Below are 18,390 nucleotides of genomic sequence, written 5' to 3' on the forward strand. Positions count from 1 at the left end.
GATCATGACCTGAGCTGAAGTCGGTCACCTAACCAACTGAGCCACCCAGGCGCCCCGCGTGATACATTTTAATAACTACATCTAAGCCAAAGTAGCATTGGCTTCCTTTTTTTTTTTTTTTTTTTTAGCTCTAACTAGATTCATTGCCTGTGCTAACCAAAATCACAGAATAATTACATTCTTATTCTGCATTTCACAATTAACCTGCAGTAATAAATTCTGTCTCTTGTCTTGGAAAATTTGTTAAAATTCATATCAATAAGATCAATATAAAAGCCCCAAAGAAAACAACCTGCCAAGATAAAATAATTTCAATTATATTGAATCCATATGTTGGAGAGTATCAGGATTCTTTATCACACGATTAGGAAGTAAGACAATAAGTGATCCATTGCGAGTGGTTTGTTGATTCATCATCAATCTCACCTTGGAAAGGTAAGATTTCACAATGATACAGCTTCCTGTTAGCTAAAGACAAGGCAAAATTCAAATCACAGAGAAAGAGAAGTGGAATTCATAGAACTGCTTAAGTTTCATAAAGAAGCACTTTTCTCATTTGGCTTATACATCTGGAATACCTATCTCCATAATAATATAAAAGTTAGGTCAAAATCTTTTCCCCTTGAAGCAGCTGTGAGTGACATCCTGCCATGTTGAAACATGTGGAACAGGTATGACATTGTAAATTGTACTCATGTATTTTTCTTCTTCATATTCCTTTTCTTCCATAAAATTTTTCCTATTCAGCCATAGAATTTATATAACTCAGAGGAAAGAGGGTTTTTTTTTAATTTTCAAAAGCTACTTTTTATAAAGCAAACCTGAAAATCTAACATTTCGTTTTACTGTGAACCAGAGGGTTGAAAGGGAAAAAAAAAAATGACACAAGGAAGCTCCCTTTCCCCCTTCTTCCCGTATCCTATTTGGTAAGAAGAGGAGGGGAAAAGTCTGTTAACTACCTGAAGGGAGTGGGTGAGGGGAGGAGAAACAGGTGATGGCGGAGAAACAGTTTCACATCTGAAAGTGGTATCACACTGTATGTTAACTAACTGGAATTTAAACAAAAACTTAAAAAATAGAGTTAACCTAGCTTCTTCCGGTTTAATATAAAAAGTTCCTTTTTGGTTGACCTAGTTTATTTTGGGAAATTCTCAGTTTTTCAAATCTTTCCGCACGTCCGCTCTGAGAGGCCTCCTCGTAGTATCAGGGAAAGCTTGGGGGTCCTGCTGCCCGTAAAGGAGGGCGGCCAGACCTTGGGTTGCCCTCTGGATTCTCGATAGCTTCTTCAACAAAATCCACATTTCATGAGCCCTGACAGCCCATTTCATGAGTCCTGACATCTCCTGCTGAAGTTGATGGCCTGAGAAACTTGTGGTCTGTGTCGTTGTGGTCTGTGTCGTTGTTGTTTTGTTTTTTAGCAAAGTCAAGGTTCTTTGGTCCTTCCTTCACTAACTTGGTTGGCTAAGCCCTAGCATTCACTGGTGATGAGGTCCTCTGTGTCTCAGTCAAGTATTCTATTAGTCCCGAGACCATACTGCCTACTCCATAGCCTCTGGAGGGATCACCTCTCCCTTTGACTTGGTGTCCCATGGCAGACCCACTGACCTCCATCTCTGAGAAACCTTCTACATTGCTTACTGGGAGTACGTGGGAAAACTGGATATCCTTCATACCACACAAAGCCAAAGGGGGCAAAGCGGCGGCCTGTTTCCAGCCCTCCCTCTGCCTAAGAACACCATACCACAATATCTATTCTGGTGAAAATGGCATCTTGTCTGGACACCCAATGAGGTGGTGACATCCCAGAGTTCCAAATAGGAAGCACGACAAAAGGTCTCCTTGGTTTTTTCTATACCCTCACTCCCATCCCATCAACACATCTAGAGTTTTTCTTCTATCTTACCTCCTATCAAGGTTTGATTAGAAAGAGGGGTTGAGGGTAGAGATGACGGGGATGTGCAGCAGGCAGCAAGAACACTTAAACCTTTTTTTGAGAGAGAGAGAGAGAGAGAGATCTTTATCTCTATTTCTCCCCCCAGTTGCACTTTCTTAAACCATAGATTCATAAATACAGAGAACAAACTGTTGGTTGCCAGAGGAAAGGGGAGTTGGGGGGGGGGGGATGCATGAAATAGGTAAACAGAGTCACAAAGATGAAAAGTACAGCATAGGGAATATAGTCAGTAATATAATAACGTTGTATGATGACAGATGGTAACGACATTTACCATGGTGAGCAGTTAAATAGATAATTATTGAACGGCTACATTGCACACCTGAAACTAGTATAACGTTGTATGTCAACTACACTTCAATAATTTAAAAAATATTGCTAAGAATACTGTTGCAAAAATATGTTTTAAAAGCATTACTATCTCAGGTGTGCCTGGGTGGCTCAGTTGGTTAAGTGTCTGACTTCAGCTAAGGTCATGATCTCATGGTTCATGGGTTCAAGCCCTGCATCGGGCTCTGTGCTAACAGCTCAGAGCTTGGAGCCTGCTTCTGATTCTGTGTCTCCCCATCTCTCTGCCCCTCCCCCCCTCGCAAATCAATAAAACATTTAAAGAAGTTTAAAGCATTGCTCTCTCAGTTTTATATCAACTTCTTACCTGTAACGGTTTCAGCTTTATTCATTAGTTTATTAGGTTCAACTGTTCCATCAGCTGTAAAATGAGGTACAAATTACAGAGATCATAATGAGATTCAAACACATGAAATTCTTTTTTTTTTTTTTTTAATTTTTTTTTTTTTTTCCAACGTTTATTTATTTTGGGGACAGAGAGAGACAGAGCATGAACGGGGGAGGGGCAGAGAGAGAGGGAGACACAGAATCGGAAACAGGCTCCAGGCTCTGAGCCATCAGCCCAGAGCCCGACGCGGGGCTCGAACTCCCGGACCGCGAGATCGTGACCTGGCTGAAGTCGGACGCTTAACCGACTGCGCCACCCAAGCGCCCCTCAAACACATGAAATTCTTAACTGTGAAACAGAGCATAAGAAATCAACAATTTCCCATGATTTTTACTACAACTGTACTTCTCTTCCCCCGCTCCGCCCGTGCCTTCATATTCTTTTCTGTGCTCCACCCCACCAGGTACATAACCCTACACACCAGTATTGCCATTCAAAATGCTTTTATTACCTGCCCTGGTCTATAAAGTCCACGTTAGGACTACCTCACCTCTATTCCCACTTCTCTGCAAACTAGGGGGTCTGGGACATGAGCAGTCATCTCATGTAAAAATAATTCCATTTTTACAGACTGATTCATTTAGTCCTGTTTCCTTCACATCCAGTTCCCTGTCGATGTCAGTTAGGCCCTTCCACTTTCATGCTCCCCTTGCCTGTGGAACCCTGTCTGGTCCTAGCTGTGGTTCCCATTGCTTGCTCATCGCCCTCCTTGGTCAACCTTGTGACCGTCTCAGGTATGATCATATCACCAAAAGGGGGGAGGCAAGATAAGGGCTTTTTATCACATTTTGATTTTTTTTTAACATTTATTCATTTTTGAGAGACAGAGAGACAGCGCGTGAGAGGGGGAGGGGCAGAGAGAGAGGGAGACACAGAATCCAAAGTAGGCTCCAGGCTCTGAGCTGTCAGCACAGAGCCCGAAGCGGGGCTCAAACTCACCGACCGCCAGGTCAGGAACTGAGCTGAAGTCGGACACTAAACCGGCTGAGCCACGCAGGTGCTCCTCACATTTTGTAATCATATAAAAATAGTAGATAAATTGCTTAATGGTTAGGTTGTTCCACAACTTTCAACATTTTGATATTTTTTCATCAGATTTGCAAGTTAAAGGATTTGTCAGTGTTTCTTTAAATGACAGTAATGCACGTTACCCTATGCATAAAATGTTCTTAGATTTATAAAGTTGAAACTCCTGCCTTTTAATATTGTAAAAAACAAACAAACTTGTATCTTGTAAATTTTTTCCTGCATTGAGCTATTTAATAGCAGTGTAATACAGCTGTATTTATTCTATAGAAATCCTTTTCTTCGGAAGCTGATTCTTTATCATGTCTTGATTCTGTTTTCAAAGTGCAGAATAGCATTTTAAAAGGAGAAAGGAGGAAAAATTGAAAAAAAAAAGTTTAAAGAGCAGAATGTTGTGTGCTAGGCCTTTCGTGGTGGATTGGACTGGGTATACATGGTAACGGTGGCAGTTTAGGATGCTACCCCGCTCCTAAAGTCCGAGCCCTTCGTCGGGCTCGGTGCTGACGGCTCAGAGCCTGGAGCCTGCTTTGGATTCTGTGTCTCCCTCTCTTTCTGTTCCTTCCCCGCTCATGCTCTGTCTCTCTCTCTCTCTCTCAAAAATAGAAAACATTAAAAATTTTTTTTAAATAATAAAAAGAATATTGTGGGATCTTAATGATGCTTTTTGAATCAGTGATACAGAGGAAAGGTTGCCAAAGTATTCCTAGAAACGTAAGTTTGGATCTAAAGTACTAACATAACATAGCAAATACATTTCCATCTTTCTTCCACACCTCCCAAATGGAACTTTTGGAAACCATAACATTTATTCTCAAGGAGGAGAGCCTAAAGCATAACACTTAAGGTAACTTTTTTTTTATTTTTATCATTTTCTATGGTTCTTTCTATAAGAATTTTATATCTAAGAAGTTTACATTAATAAAAAGACTTCTCACAACATAGAACCATGTGAACCATGTCTATGTCTATGTCCCCTTCCACTGACAGGTGCTTCAGAATCTTACAAAACTCTTTACCTGACATCTCCATCTTCATGTTTCCTAGAAAAGTGTCTAAGTTGCTGTCATCAACCTTACTTCCTAGGAGAAAAATAGAAGCGGTAAAAGCTATGAGAATGGGAAATGCTAATAATTTTCAATTTCAGAAAAATACTTCCTATTATCTTCACATCGCTATATTCCATTTCAGTGTGAAAAGAAGAGTCTTTTGACATGTATTCAGATGCACACTTTCAGTTATTCTATCAGAAATAGAAACATGTTCTTTTGATCATTTTAAAGAGAATATGGCTATAAGCACAGGAACATTTAACCCAGTACAGCCCATATGATATTAGACAAGAAGTGTTACTGGCTGATGTTGAGGGAACAGTTAGGAGCCAGTATGTAAAATGTGGTAGGGGCACCTGGGTGGCTCAGTCGGCTGAGCGTCCGACTTCGGCTCAGGCCATGATCTCACGGTCTGTTAGTTCGAGCCCTGTGTCGGGCTCTGTGCTCACAGCTCAGAGCCTGGAGCCCGCTTCGGATTCTGTGTCTCCCTGTCTCTCTGACCCTCCCCCGTTCATGCTCTGTCTCTCTCTGTCTCAAAAAAATAAATAAACATTAAAAAAATGTGGTAAATAAAGAGTCATGTAGCCATAGAATGAGGAATCAATTTTCAGCTTGTACTCAGAGGAAAAAGTGATTTCTCTTCCAATATGATACATTCGGTATTCTCTGCCAGCCAATTCATCAGGAAGATATAACAATCATAAATGCAGATGAGCCAAATTAGAGAGTCTAGAAAGTATATAACAGAACTGACAACATTTCATGGAGAAATAGAAAATACAACAATCATAATGAGAAATGTGAGCATCAAAAACACATGAGAAAAAGGTAGTAAATAACAAACAAGGCCAACATGGTTAATAGTGCTTAAATATTAAGTTTAGATCTGAAACTTTTTGGAAGCTAAGGCATAAAAGGGAACTCAGGTTATTACCTACACAAAGAAGCACACTGGTCTTTGGAAGAGAGAATTTTTTTTTCTGATATTAAATTTCAAGGAGTGCCTGGGTGTCTCAGTCAGTTAAGCATCCAGCTCTTGATTTCAGCTCAGATCAGGATCTCATGGTCAATTGTGGGATGGAGAGCCACATCAGGCTTCACGATGGAGCCTACTTAAGATTCTTTCTCCCTCTCCCTCAGCCCCTCCCCTGCTGGTGAGCACACGTGCCCTGTCTCTCTCTAAAAAATCAATCAATCAATCAATCAATCAATCATCTAAAGTTCAAGACACTTTTCATCACTAAATAATCTAATGGGCAACATCTTCTGACGATATAGTGACACTCTTGATATGGCTATTTTTAACACCAGTTCCCAAAAGCAGTTGATATATACTATCAGGAAGTTGTCTCAAAAAAGGCATTTCTAGGGACGCCTGGGTGGCTCAATCAATTAAGCATCCGACTCTTGATCTCAGCTCAGGTATGGATCCCAGGCATTTCTACAAAACATCTCTCCATAAATATTTTTTTGCTTATCAAAGCTACATATATGTGCTTATCCAAAAGTAGGTGGAAATGGTCAAAGAAGTAAACCTTGAATTTCTGCAACCATAGAGGGCACTTAAAAATGGACAATATGAAGTGGTTTGAATGTGTGTATAATTTTGGCTTGGTGTCAGAGATATTCTTCTCACTTAAATGTGCAAAATGTAAATCATTCCTTCCTTTTCAGCACCATCTGGCAAGAAAGGGCAGCTTATCAGAGAATTCAGAGGCTTAAGGTTACAGAAATACTATGCAAACCAAAAGAAGAAAAGGGTCCTTAACATTGTAATTGACAAACATTGTGCTAAAATTAAACTTTGAATTAGTGTATAAAGAGAAACTAGGGGCAAAAACATGGAGCTCATACAAAGAAATAACCGAAGAAAACAACGTTGAAATAACAAAAGAAAAAAAACAAACCTGAAGAAAAATTCTCCTAACAGTAACAAAGATTTTCACTCATTTCTTAAAGAAGAATTATTGTAAATCAATATCAGGAACCCACTATTTATCATACTCATATGTCTCACACAATTACACTTGAGTTAAAGTAGAGTAACTTGCAAACAGTGTAATTCTAAGTGCTGGTTTAGTCATTTTAATTAATGTGATTTTTTTTCTTCACAAGGTCCTTAGTGGAAAGATAACTGCAGTCAAGACTCTGGTCTCAGACTAGGCAGAAGAGGTAACTAGAACTCTCTAAAGGGCATGTTCTCATGTGCTACATACACATTTGACATGTGTGGAGTAAAGATACTAGAAAATTATGCCAGTGGTAAATCAGTTTAAGACCATCTCAAAATCTAGCTAGGGTTTTCCCAAGAGATCTATAACCTACATATCATTAGCTATCTCCATTCAACTGAAAATTCTTACTTTCAGGTAGAAATGAAAATCCTGAACTGACTAAATTGCCAATGAACCCTTCTAAATTCACTTTCCCATCTTCTGAAAGAAAAAATGCATGTCAGAGAACAAGGAATATGAACAGAGATTGGCAACTGTAATTGCTATACTGAAAAACGTTTGATATTTTGTAGATTCCATCAAAAAGACAGACTCATGCGTATCATTCAGACACATACCCTCCTACCGTATAGATCCTCCTCTGTATGATGCTACTTAAAATAAGTAGAACCCAAGTGGGTAGTTGGTAGAAAAGAGCTCGGATAATCCATGAAGTGGATAAACGCTTTAAGGATTCTTGAAAAGTTCAAACACATGCATGTCAGCTAAGATAAAGGATACCTAGAAATGTTAAATACTCACCCGTGATAGCCACATTCTTCCGGGATCTTTGAATCGCATCTTGGGGTAATGGAACTCCTATATTTTTCATCATGGAGTCTAGATCATCAGGAGTGACCTCATTTTTCCTAATGGCGGCCAAAGTTTTCAAGGGGCCTTCTTTTTCTATATTCAAAAAAATATGCAATACATGAAGTTAAAAAATATGCAATATTCAGTGGGTCCTGAGTGACAATAATTACTACTAGTAGTACTACTACTGCTACTTCTACCACTTATTAAGTATTCAGCTTAGTGCTTGCTAAGCACTATGCTGAGTGCTTTATACACACCATCCCATTTTATCGTTTAAAAAAATTTTTAGAATGTTTATTTACTTTTGAGAGAGACAGAGACAGGGTGGGAGTGGGGGAGGGGCTGAGAGAGAAGGAGACGCAGAATCTAAAGCAGGCTCCAGGCCCTGAGCTGTCAGCACAGAGCCCTAGGCGGGGCTTGAACCCACAGACCGCGAGATCATGACCTGAGCTGAAGTCGGATGCTTAACTGACTGAGCCACCCAGGCACCCCTCCACCATCCCATTTTAATACAAAGATTCTGTGAGGTTGTTACCAATATTTCCCTTATTTAACAGATAAGGAAACCTAGCCTTAGAGAGGCTAGTCTGTCTAAGCATACACAGTTATTAAATGTAAAGCCAAGTGTGAAGTGCAGGCTATCTGATTTCATAGAATGTTTAGGCGCTAGGCTAAACAGGGCATTGTAAATATTTAATTTGAGATTGAGGAATGATTACATATAAAGGAATCTCAGGACATCCGCTTATACTCATCTCTGGCATATCAGAGGCTGGGAATTCCATTAAAGCTAGGATAACTAAGCATAAAAGTAATTCTAGCAATTCTCTTGCCAAAAATTAGATAACCAGCCATAGTTTGATGTGACTATTCTTAATTTTTTTCATTCAGTGGATACTCGGATATATCCAACACATACATACAAAAAGTCCCCCAAATAATGGAAGGATTAGTTAGCACTGCTATCAATACCAAAAAAAGGTAACATTCATTTCTGAAAGTATCATGGTTCAATTGTTCAAGTAAGAAAACACATTTTAAACGTATTATGATAAACACTATCACATCATAAACATTAATCCTGTAAGAGATTTTGCTTATAAACCACATACCTAGGAGAGTTTTATAGATCCCATTCAGAAAACCAGAGATTAAGGACAAAATATTTTGTCAGTTGAAAAAACATACCATTTGGGTCACATCCTAAACACCTACACTCTAGGGAATAATTTCATTTTTGTAGCTACCTAAATTAGGCCTTCTGAATTTTGTTCAGTTTCAATCTTGGGAATTAAAATTTAGAGGAAATTAAGCCATTTCAATTAATCTCAAGAACAAAGGCTCCAAGGAGACCCAGAAGTTCCACAGATATCACAGATATCTCACAGTTGGAGATGTCAATTAAATGAACACATTAAAACCAGATTACATTCAATGCCTCATGGCTAAGGCAGTGGAATAATGAGATGAATACCTCTTACAAAATATGGAGGAAGCTTGTATGTTTCAACATATTCCTACATGTTTCAATAGTTAATCTTCTCATGATAAAATCCCATTTTTATGAACATATAATAGGATAAAAAAAGAAAAGGTAACATTGATTTTTTTTTTTTTTTTTAGTATAGCTGACACACAATGTTACATTAGTTCCAGGTATACAACTTAGTAATTTGACAAGTTTATACGTTATGCTCTGTTCACCACAAGTGTGAACCATCTGTCCCATTACATCACTATTACAATATCACTGACTGTATTCTTTATGCTGTGCCTTTTATTCCTGTGACTTATTCATTTCATAACTGGAGGCCTGTATCTCCCTCTCACCTTCACCCTTTTTGTCCAACCCTCAAGACCCTCCCTTCTGGCAACCATGAAGTTGTTCTCTGTATTTATAGGTCTGATTCTGCTATTTGCTTATTTATTTATTTGTTGTTTTGTTTGGCTTTATTTATTTATTTATTTATTTATAATTCTTCTTTGTATTTTTAAGTGAACTCTACACCCAATTTGGGTCTTTTTTTTTTTTTTTTTTTAACATTTATTTATTTTTGAGACAGAGAGAGAGCATGAACAGGGGAGGGTCAGAGAAAGAGGGAGACACAGAATCTGAAACAGGCTCCAGGCTCTGAGCGGTCAGCACAGAGCCCAACGCGGGGCTCGAACCCACGGACTGTGAGATCGTGACCTGAGCCGAAGTCGGACGCTTAACCCACTGAGCCACCCAGGCGCCCCCCCCCCAATTTCGGTCTTGAACTTAAAAGCTTGAGATCAAGAGTCACATGCTCTACCAACTAAGCCAGCTAGGTGACCCTGTTTGGCTTTTTTTAGATTCCACTTATAATTTGAATCATATGGCATTCATCTTTCTCTGTCTGATTTATTCCACTTAGCGTAATACCCTCTAGGTCCATCTATGTTGTCTGCAATGGCATGATCTCATCCTTTTTATGGTTTCCTTATTCATTCAGCTATTAACACTTAGTTAATCCCTTTTGAGTGATGGAAAAATACTATAAGTTCATAAAATTTAAGTCAAGAAAAGGTCAGGACTAGGATCCCTTCCTGATTCATCATCCAAAGTACATTTGTTACATACATGATGTGCTTCAGCATTAGAAAACTGCACAAATGCATATAATCAAAGCTAAAGGATTCCACTCAAAATTTTTATTGTTAAAAAATTCTCACTTACTTTGAACTTTTGTAAGATATGGCATTTTCATTAACTGAGTCAGGAAATCTTTTAAGTTCACTTTCCCCTCGTCTGAAAATGAAACATCAAGAAATGAATGGTCTTTCACCCAAAGATACAAAGGGATGAGGTCAAAAGATATGCATGCTTACCAAATCTTCAGAACCAAGTTAGTCCTGTTTTCTAACTCTGATTCTGCTAAACACACCTCAGACTATAAAAAGGAACATGATTATGATAACTCTTGCAGTCTTTTTTCTTGTAGAGCCAATGAGTGTTTCATGAATTTTACACACATTTTAACCACTTGGGACCATTGTTTTTTGGTAAGTTTCCTCTCTGGTATGACATTCTCTGAATTTTTCAGCATTACAAGTCCTACTACCACTATCTATGTTACGAGGGAAGAAGATATTCCCTACAAGTACCATAAACCAAACCCCAACCGAAATACCTAATGGAGACTATATATATACTTATAAGCAAAGATATATTAGTAAAGGAAGTGTGCATCTTTTGTTTTTTATTAGCCATGTATTTGGAACTGAAGAAGAAGAAAAGTACCCCTTTGCTCTGCATGTAAGTTAAACCTCCCACTGGCAGGATTCCAAAAACACCACTGTAGCCCTCTGAGGACCGTGGGGAAACCAAACTGGTAAGTGTGTGTCACCACACTAAGGCTTGGCCCTGCATTTCAGGGGCTTGAGAGAGCTGCACAGCTCCTGTCCAATAAAAACGTATGATTCAAACCTCAGGAGGCAAAGCGATGGGATGAAGACAGGAAGATTATACATCCCTAGGATAATTCAATATGAGACTAATCCAAAGCAAATTCTCAGCCAAGCCTAATAGGGAAAATCTAATGTTGTTGAACTCACTGCATCTGATTCCTAATCAATCAGCTCTGTGGGTTTATGAGTGAAAGTAAACACGAGTGTGATATGGAATAAATGACTCAGAAAAGAAATACTTACTATCCAGAGAAATGGATGTAAGCATCTCCTGCAATTCTTCCTCTGGCAAATAAATCCCCAAGCCTTTCAGTATAGGTTTTATATCATCAACAACAACTTTTTCATTGGTGACTTTGTTTAACGCCTTTGCAAGTTCATTAACCTCTATCCGGAGAAAATACTTTCAGTTTAGATGCAAATTCTAAACAATTAGCTTAAACTATGATTCAAAAAACTAATATAGATACCTAGCATTTTTTAAGCATTCACCTTAAACACTCTCTTGAGGTACATACACATCTAACTCTCATTGTATACCTACAAAATAGATCACTTATAGGGCAAACTCATAGTAGAAATTAAGCCTTGATATCTGTCTCCTTCTGTCCATCTATCTTTGCCTCTCAAGTTTCTTACATCCTTTCAGTATGTGTCCAGGGATCTCTCTGCTGCCCCTAGTCACTGCCACCTCAAATCTGCCTCTTTCCCGTCCCTTTATTAAACTTAATTTGTCTTATACTGATTCTCTTGTACTTAGAGCTGAGAACCTTGGTATACACAAGTAACCGCTAATTAATCTGCTGATAGAATTGTTATTGTTTTTAATATATGAAATTTATTGTCAAATTGGTTTCCATACAACACCCAGTGCTCATCCCAAAAGATGCCATCTCTTCAATACCCATCACCCACCCTCCCCTCCCCTCCCTCCCACCCCCCATCAACCTAGAATTGTTATTTTTTTAATAATTGGAAACCAATGTTAACAGAAGAGAGAGCTTTGCTTCCCCCTCCGTGTCAGTTTCCTTCTTATTTAATAACAATACTTTAATAGTGGCCTAAGATAGGTAATACAAAAGAATGTCTTAATGATCGTAATTTCTGATGCTGTGAAAGATCCTAGAGAGCTTTTTTTTTAGAGGTTAACTATCCTTCCTAGCACTTTAAGTACTTACGTATTCTGTCTAGGAAAAACCCGTATTTATTCTCTAATAGTATATAATCAATCTGAATTTAGCACTTTGGAATATGGATTTATAACTTCTGACTGTGATGACTGTACTTCCTAGGTACAAAATGTGCTGACACTGCCTTTGTATTCAGGTAAAACTTTTCTGCCTAGAAATAGACACCTAAAAATATGATAGCTATAAGGTAGTTAGTAATTCCATTATGTATTTGGGGAAAGACAAACTCAGCCATATTATAATTTGCACTGTTATAAAGTAGGTATTTTATCATTCAGATTTTGTGCATTCCCAAATCTATCCCACATCTTTCTACTTTATTCCTCACAGACATCTAAGTCATTCTCACATGTTTTCTTTGGGCAGGCTAGTCTCCTCATCTAGAATATACATCTAAATTCTCTCCCCAGTCCAGCAACCGGTTCAAGGTCCATCTGCTCCTTTAGGCTTCCCCAGATTATCATAGTTCATTCTGATATACCATGATATATAATAATGGCATAATATCAGTATATATAAGATGTATTCTTCTCATTATACTTAAATTCTTGTAGCTCTTGTGGCTGGTGCCACATGATCTAGTATACAATCTTCTAAATGTCTTTTTTCTTTCATCTCACCATAACCTCCCTTATGAGCACAAGACCCGTGTGCTATAATACTTCTACGATCTCTACCATGCATACCAAATAGACTCACTAATTGTTACTTGATTATTGACTAATGTATTTTCTCCTCTGCTCCCTTAATGTTTCCATTCCTCTAGCCTATTGTCATGCCTACCTACTATTCTACTTCCCTCCATTCTGTATTACTGAGCTTCTCAAATGAGTAATTTAGTATTTCTTGCCCCTATTTCATCATCCAATCTCTATTTTAAGCCCCCATAGCCCTCTTGGAATGATACTACTTTACATTTGACCACTTTTTATAACTTATGGGGTACTTCTATATTACTTCTTTTGACAGCCACAAAAAAATCTTACGAAATATATAGGACATGTACTATTATCTATAGTTCAGCACATATACCTGTATTTTATATTTAGATGAAGTGATTTGTCCAAGATCATGAGGAAGAAAACATGAGACTACAGGTCAAACATTCTGATGCAGAGCACAATGCTTCTGCTATTACAAAGAACAGCAAATAACCTCTCAACCCCCTTCTTTGTCAGATCTAATAATCTTAGCCTTCACCGTCCTCTGTACAATTTGGGTAGCTGACTACCTGCCCTCACGTCTTAATTAGCCTCCTTCCTTCCAATTACAGAATGAGTACACGCCATGCCACGTGCTTAATGATTTACATTTTAACGGTGTTTGGTCTTAATACTCTTTAATATCAAGTTTCATTTCATTTAGCAATGTATTTTCAACATTTTCCCTTGTCAGCATATTATTCTAGGAGTATTATTTTTAAATGACCACATAGTATTCCACTGCATCCTATCTTTCTAAACCAAAATTCAGTGGAATCCTAATAATGAACCCTCTTAGAATTTTCTTTCAGAAGAATTGGCCCAATTTACACGAATACGTAGGAAGTGAAAAAAAAAAAAAAGCCATTCATTTCACCACATCCTTTCCAACTCCTATTTTCTCCTTATTCTCTTCTTATTCTTCTGGAAGAACTGTAAGATCATGCTGTCAATCATTTCCTCCAACACCTTCCCACAAAAACATCTCTTCAGGAATTATATTACATTTATCAATTAAAGAGAAGTGACTTATGCATGATATGCGACATCTATCCATAAGATGGTAAAATCTTTCTCATTTTACCTTAAGGGGATTAGCATTAACTCAAAGATTGATAAAACAATCAAAGTAAAGAAATTGACTAAACAGATTAAGAATCTAGCCTAGAAGGTCTTGGTCATTGCTTTTTCTTCTCTATATTATCTCTGAGATTTATTTCTCCTGATTGTTATCCAGCTGTTACCTCCATGAGGCAATTACATGGCCAAATTACAGCTCCAGCTTTTCTCATGTGCCTATTTCTCTGGATAGTCTCTGAGGTACCATCATTGCTACTAACTTGAAATAAATATACTTTCAACTAGATTCATTCCTTCATTAACCTAAGTTGGAACCCATGGTTCTGTTTTCATTTGTTTCTCTCTAAACCCAGACACCACAGTTTTTTCCCCTTTTAGCATATCTCTTTCATTCATTTTTCCCTACTAGTCCATACTGAGGACCCTTTTCAGGTCCTCACCTCCCCAGGCCTGTATTATTTCCAAATGTTTCTAAATACTATTAAATACCACTCTTTCCCCCTCTCAATCCAATCTCCACACTGCAACGGGAGTGACTAGATTGATCATATCACTCTGTTGTTTAAAATCATTTCATTGGGGGCATCTGGGTGGCTCAGTCAGTTAAGCCTCTGACTTCGGTTCAGGTTATAATCTCGTAGTCCGCAAGTTCGAGCCCCACATTGGTCTCTGTACTGACAGCTCAGAGCCTGGAGCCTGTTCAGATTGTGCCTTCCTCTCTCTCTGCCCCTCCCCTGCTCACTCTCTCTCTCTCTCAAAAATAAACATTAAAAAAATAAATAAATAAATAAAAACACTTCATTGGTTTCCATTATATTTTGAACTCGATTCAAATTCCTTACCTTTATTTTCATTAAAGAATCTGAATGATCTGGTCCATGACCATCACTCGAACATCATCTTTTGCCAGTCTCTCCTTTTTTCACTAGACTTCAGCCAGAAAGGCCTTTCAGTTTCTTAAACATATGTGTTATTTCCTACCCTAGAACCATTCACAGCTTCTTCCTCTTGTCTGAAAGACGCTTCTGCCAACTCTTCCAGCAGCTGATTCCTTCTAATCCTGTAGGTTTCAGCCTAAATGTCACATGTCAGAACACACGCTTCCCTGGCCATCCTATTTAAATTAAGTCACTGCACCTTAACGCTCTACCGCCTCCTTGTACATTTCCTCCTTAACATTTAGCACAATTTGTAGTTATTTATTTGCTCAGCTGTCTTTCTTCAGTGAATTCTCTGGGGTCAGAGACCAGTATTTACCTGTCTTGGTTACCAGCATAGTGTCACTCATTTGCTGACTGAATGGATTAAATAAACGATCTTCCTGCTTCTAGTGGCTCCTTAGTCCAATCCACTGTTAAATCAATCTTTAGAGACAGCTTAGTACCTGACACTCTCTTGCCCAAAGAGTGTATTGAGACCTGTTTTGAGCAAAACATTTAACAGCTCCTCCAATGTAGACCTACCAACTATCTCTCATTCCTTATCTTTCAAATCCTACTTACATCTCTGATCTTTTCTTCCCTTTTAAATCTCTAGGTGTCAATGTTTTCTGGCTTTCCCTCTACCTATCAAGCAAGATGCTACCCTTCCTTCACAGTTCCTCCATTTTTTTCGTAGGAATCTAATCTTCACCCAAACTCTTAAAATAATATGCATCACTAATTTGCCCTTACAGAATACTAGTTATATTTTCATGTCAATGACCTATCTTTTCATCTAGATTTTAAGATTTCTCACGGCCTACTTTATGCATATTTTTGTGTTCAATACATGTGTGCTGATCACGATAATATTAATCGGTAAGTTACAGCATTGAATGAATTTTGAAACTGAACCATTAAACTACAATACAGTAAAAGAAATATCTGCACATGGAGTCCAACACTTGCTGTGGGGTCTTAGGTAAGGTACAATTTCCTCGAACTTCACTTTTCTCTTTCTTTATTGTAAGATTTCTACTTAACAGGATAGTCATAAAGAATAGTTAAAAAATAAATTATGTGAGGGGCGTCTGGGTGGCTCAGTCGGTTAAGCGTCCAACTTCGGCTCAGGTTATGATCTCATGACGATTTGTGAATTTGTGATTTCGAGCTCTGCATCAGGCTCTGTGCTGATAGCTCAGAGCCTGGAGACTGCTTTGGATTCTGTGTCCCTCTCTCTGTCCCTCCTCTGCTCATAGTCTCTGTCCCTCTCAAAATAAATAAATATTTTTAAAAAAAGAATAATTATAAAAAAATAAATTATGTGAAAGTGCTTGGTAAAACATCAAACACTATGCAAAAATATTATTTGCCAACCATTAATGATATTATTTGAAACCAAAGAAAATAAAGTATACCTTTAGAGACTATGAGATAAAACTATGTACTTTTGACCCTAAGATACTTTTAATACTGAAAATAAGAGTTAAAGAAGAGTTTTGGTAAGTTCCTAAAACATTAGGCAATTAACTCATTTTTAAAGTGAGTTAGATATTTTCAAAATTATACTCAAAAGTTAGAGCATCCATCATGGGACGCTGCAAAATGTTTCTTGGTACCACAATCGAAAAGACAAAGATTCAAGTTGGAAGGATCACTGATCCCAATAAGTTAAATATATGAATTTCCATCAGGGGTGCCTGGGTGGCACAGTCAGTTGAGCGTCTGACTTTGGTTCAGGTCACGATCTCGGGCTCTGTGCTGCCAGCTCAGAGCCTGGAGCCTGCTTCGGATTCTGTGTCTCCCTCTCTCTCTCTGCCCCTCCCCTGCTCACACTCTGCCTCTCTCTCTCTTTCCAAAATAAATAAACAAAAAAAATTTTTTTAAATAAAAATAAATTTCCATCAGAATGAGAATTCACATGTTCTCTATGCAACTATAAAAAGGAATGAGAAAGGCCTTTATATTCTGATATGAACAAATATCCAAAATATATTACTGTATTAAAAAATCAAGGATACAGAACAATGTACATGTCATGCTCTCACGTAAAAAGTGAGGGAGGGATAGGTATGTGTATATATATATATATATATATACATTCATACATATATATACATACATATATTCATATTTTCTCGAACGATCTAAGTACTTCCTGTCTCAAAAATAAATAAAACATTAACAAAAAATTAAAAAAAAAAAAAAGAAACTAGTTACTTATTAGTTAGTTACTGGGGAAAAGGAATAGGAACTGAACAGACCAGGCAAGAAGGAGATTTTCATTGTGTATCTTTAAATACTTTTTTATTTATTTTTACTTAAAAAAATTTTTTTTAATGTTTTATTTTTATTTTTGAGACAGAGACAGACAGAGCATGAGCAGGGGAGGGGCAGAGAGAGGGGGAGACAGAGAATCCAAAGCAGGCTCCAGGCTCTGAGCTGGCAGCACAGAGCCTGATGCTGGGCTTGAACCCATGAACTGTGAGATCATGACCTGAGCCGAAGTCGAACGCTTAACCAACTGAGCCACCCAGTGCTCCAATACTTTTTTATTTATGATCTGTGTGAATGTATTACCTAATCAAAAACCTTAAATTTATTAAAACATTTTTAGGGTCACGTATTTTTGGCAACCTTGTTAGAAGACATATTATTTGCTTCAATTACAAACTTATAATGTTTCAAACTAGACTTACATGAACACAGGAAGCTCACCTTCATCTGAATACCCAAAATACTGAATGTATACCATTCATTTAATCTTGTAGCATATTAGTTATATGTTGATGTAAGTAGCCCATCACTTTTCAACAACTAGCTAAAAATTTCCTATATTCTGTGTTCAAAACTTCCTAATTATTCTCACCTCTAAAATCTCGAAAACGCTTAATGCTCTTCAGTGCTAAAAGGGCAGTCTTTAGAGAAGTATCTCCCTTTTCTGTGAAGACAAAAACAGAACAAAGAAAAATTAGTAGATTCAAGAAACATAAAGTACTTCCACAGCGAGCTAAATCGGTTCTCTTGCTGGCCCTTAAGGCATCTTATGGTTTTCTAGCTACGTAAACTTTTGTCCTGAATGCAATCTACAGTCTGCCTATTTAAATCCTATTCATGTCAAAACCAGCTCCTAAGTCTAGATTTCTAAAAAGCCTTCTGTTGAACCTAGATGATGCCCTCTAACCACTACTCTTTCCTTTTCCTTTCCTTCCCAAACTATTTTCTGGAAAGAAATGTTCTTATTCATCACAATCATATTGTCATTCACACATCAAACTGGTCTTATCTAGCTTCCACCCTCTCAAAACTGCTTTTACCAAGTTCACCCATTAACTATTTATTGCCAAATCAATGAATACTTTTTTGGGGTCTTATTTAATACTTTCCTCTTTCATTCCCAAATTAATGAATACTTCTTAATTTGTTGGTCTTATCTAATACTTTCCTCCTTCAAACTCTTTTTTCTCTTTGTTTTGTTGCTATAGCTTTCTTTTG

The 18,390-nt window shown here is 37.7% G+C and overlaps 1 protein-coding gene across 1 annotated transcript in view; it reads right to left on the reverse strand.

Annotated features, from left to right (window-relative positions):
- LOC147571283 (EF-hand calcium-binding domain-containing protein 13-like) overlaps nucleotides 1–18,390 on the reverse strand; it is a 136,013-nt gene that overhangs the window by 13,032 nt on the left and 104,591 nt on the right. The window contains 6 exon segments of the mRNA XM_086696454.1: nucleotides 2,610–2,663; nucleotides 4,733–4,795; nucleotides 7,522–7,665; nucleotides 10,274–10,345; nucleotides 11,248–11,391; nucleotides 17,765–17,837. Of these exon segments, the coding sequence (XP_086552580.1) occupies nucleotides 2,610–2,663; nucleotides 4,733–4,795; nucleotides 7,522–7,665; nucleotides 10,274–10,345; nucleotides 11,248–11,391; nucleotides 17,765–17,837 (550 nt within the window).

Source organism: Puma concolor, unplaced genomic scaffold (genome assembly GCF_028749965.1).
Source record: "Puma concolor isolate L17-30 unplaced genomic scaffold, mPumCon1.1.hap2 unalloc_scaffold_31, whole genome shotgun sequence".
NCBI classification, from domain to species: domain Eukaryota; kingdom Metazoa; phylum Chordata; class Mammalia; order Carnivora; family Felidae; genus Puma; species Puma concolor.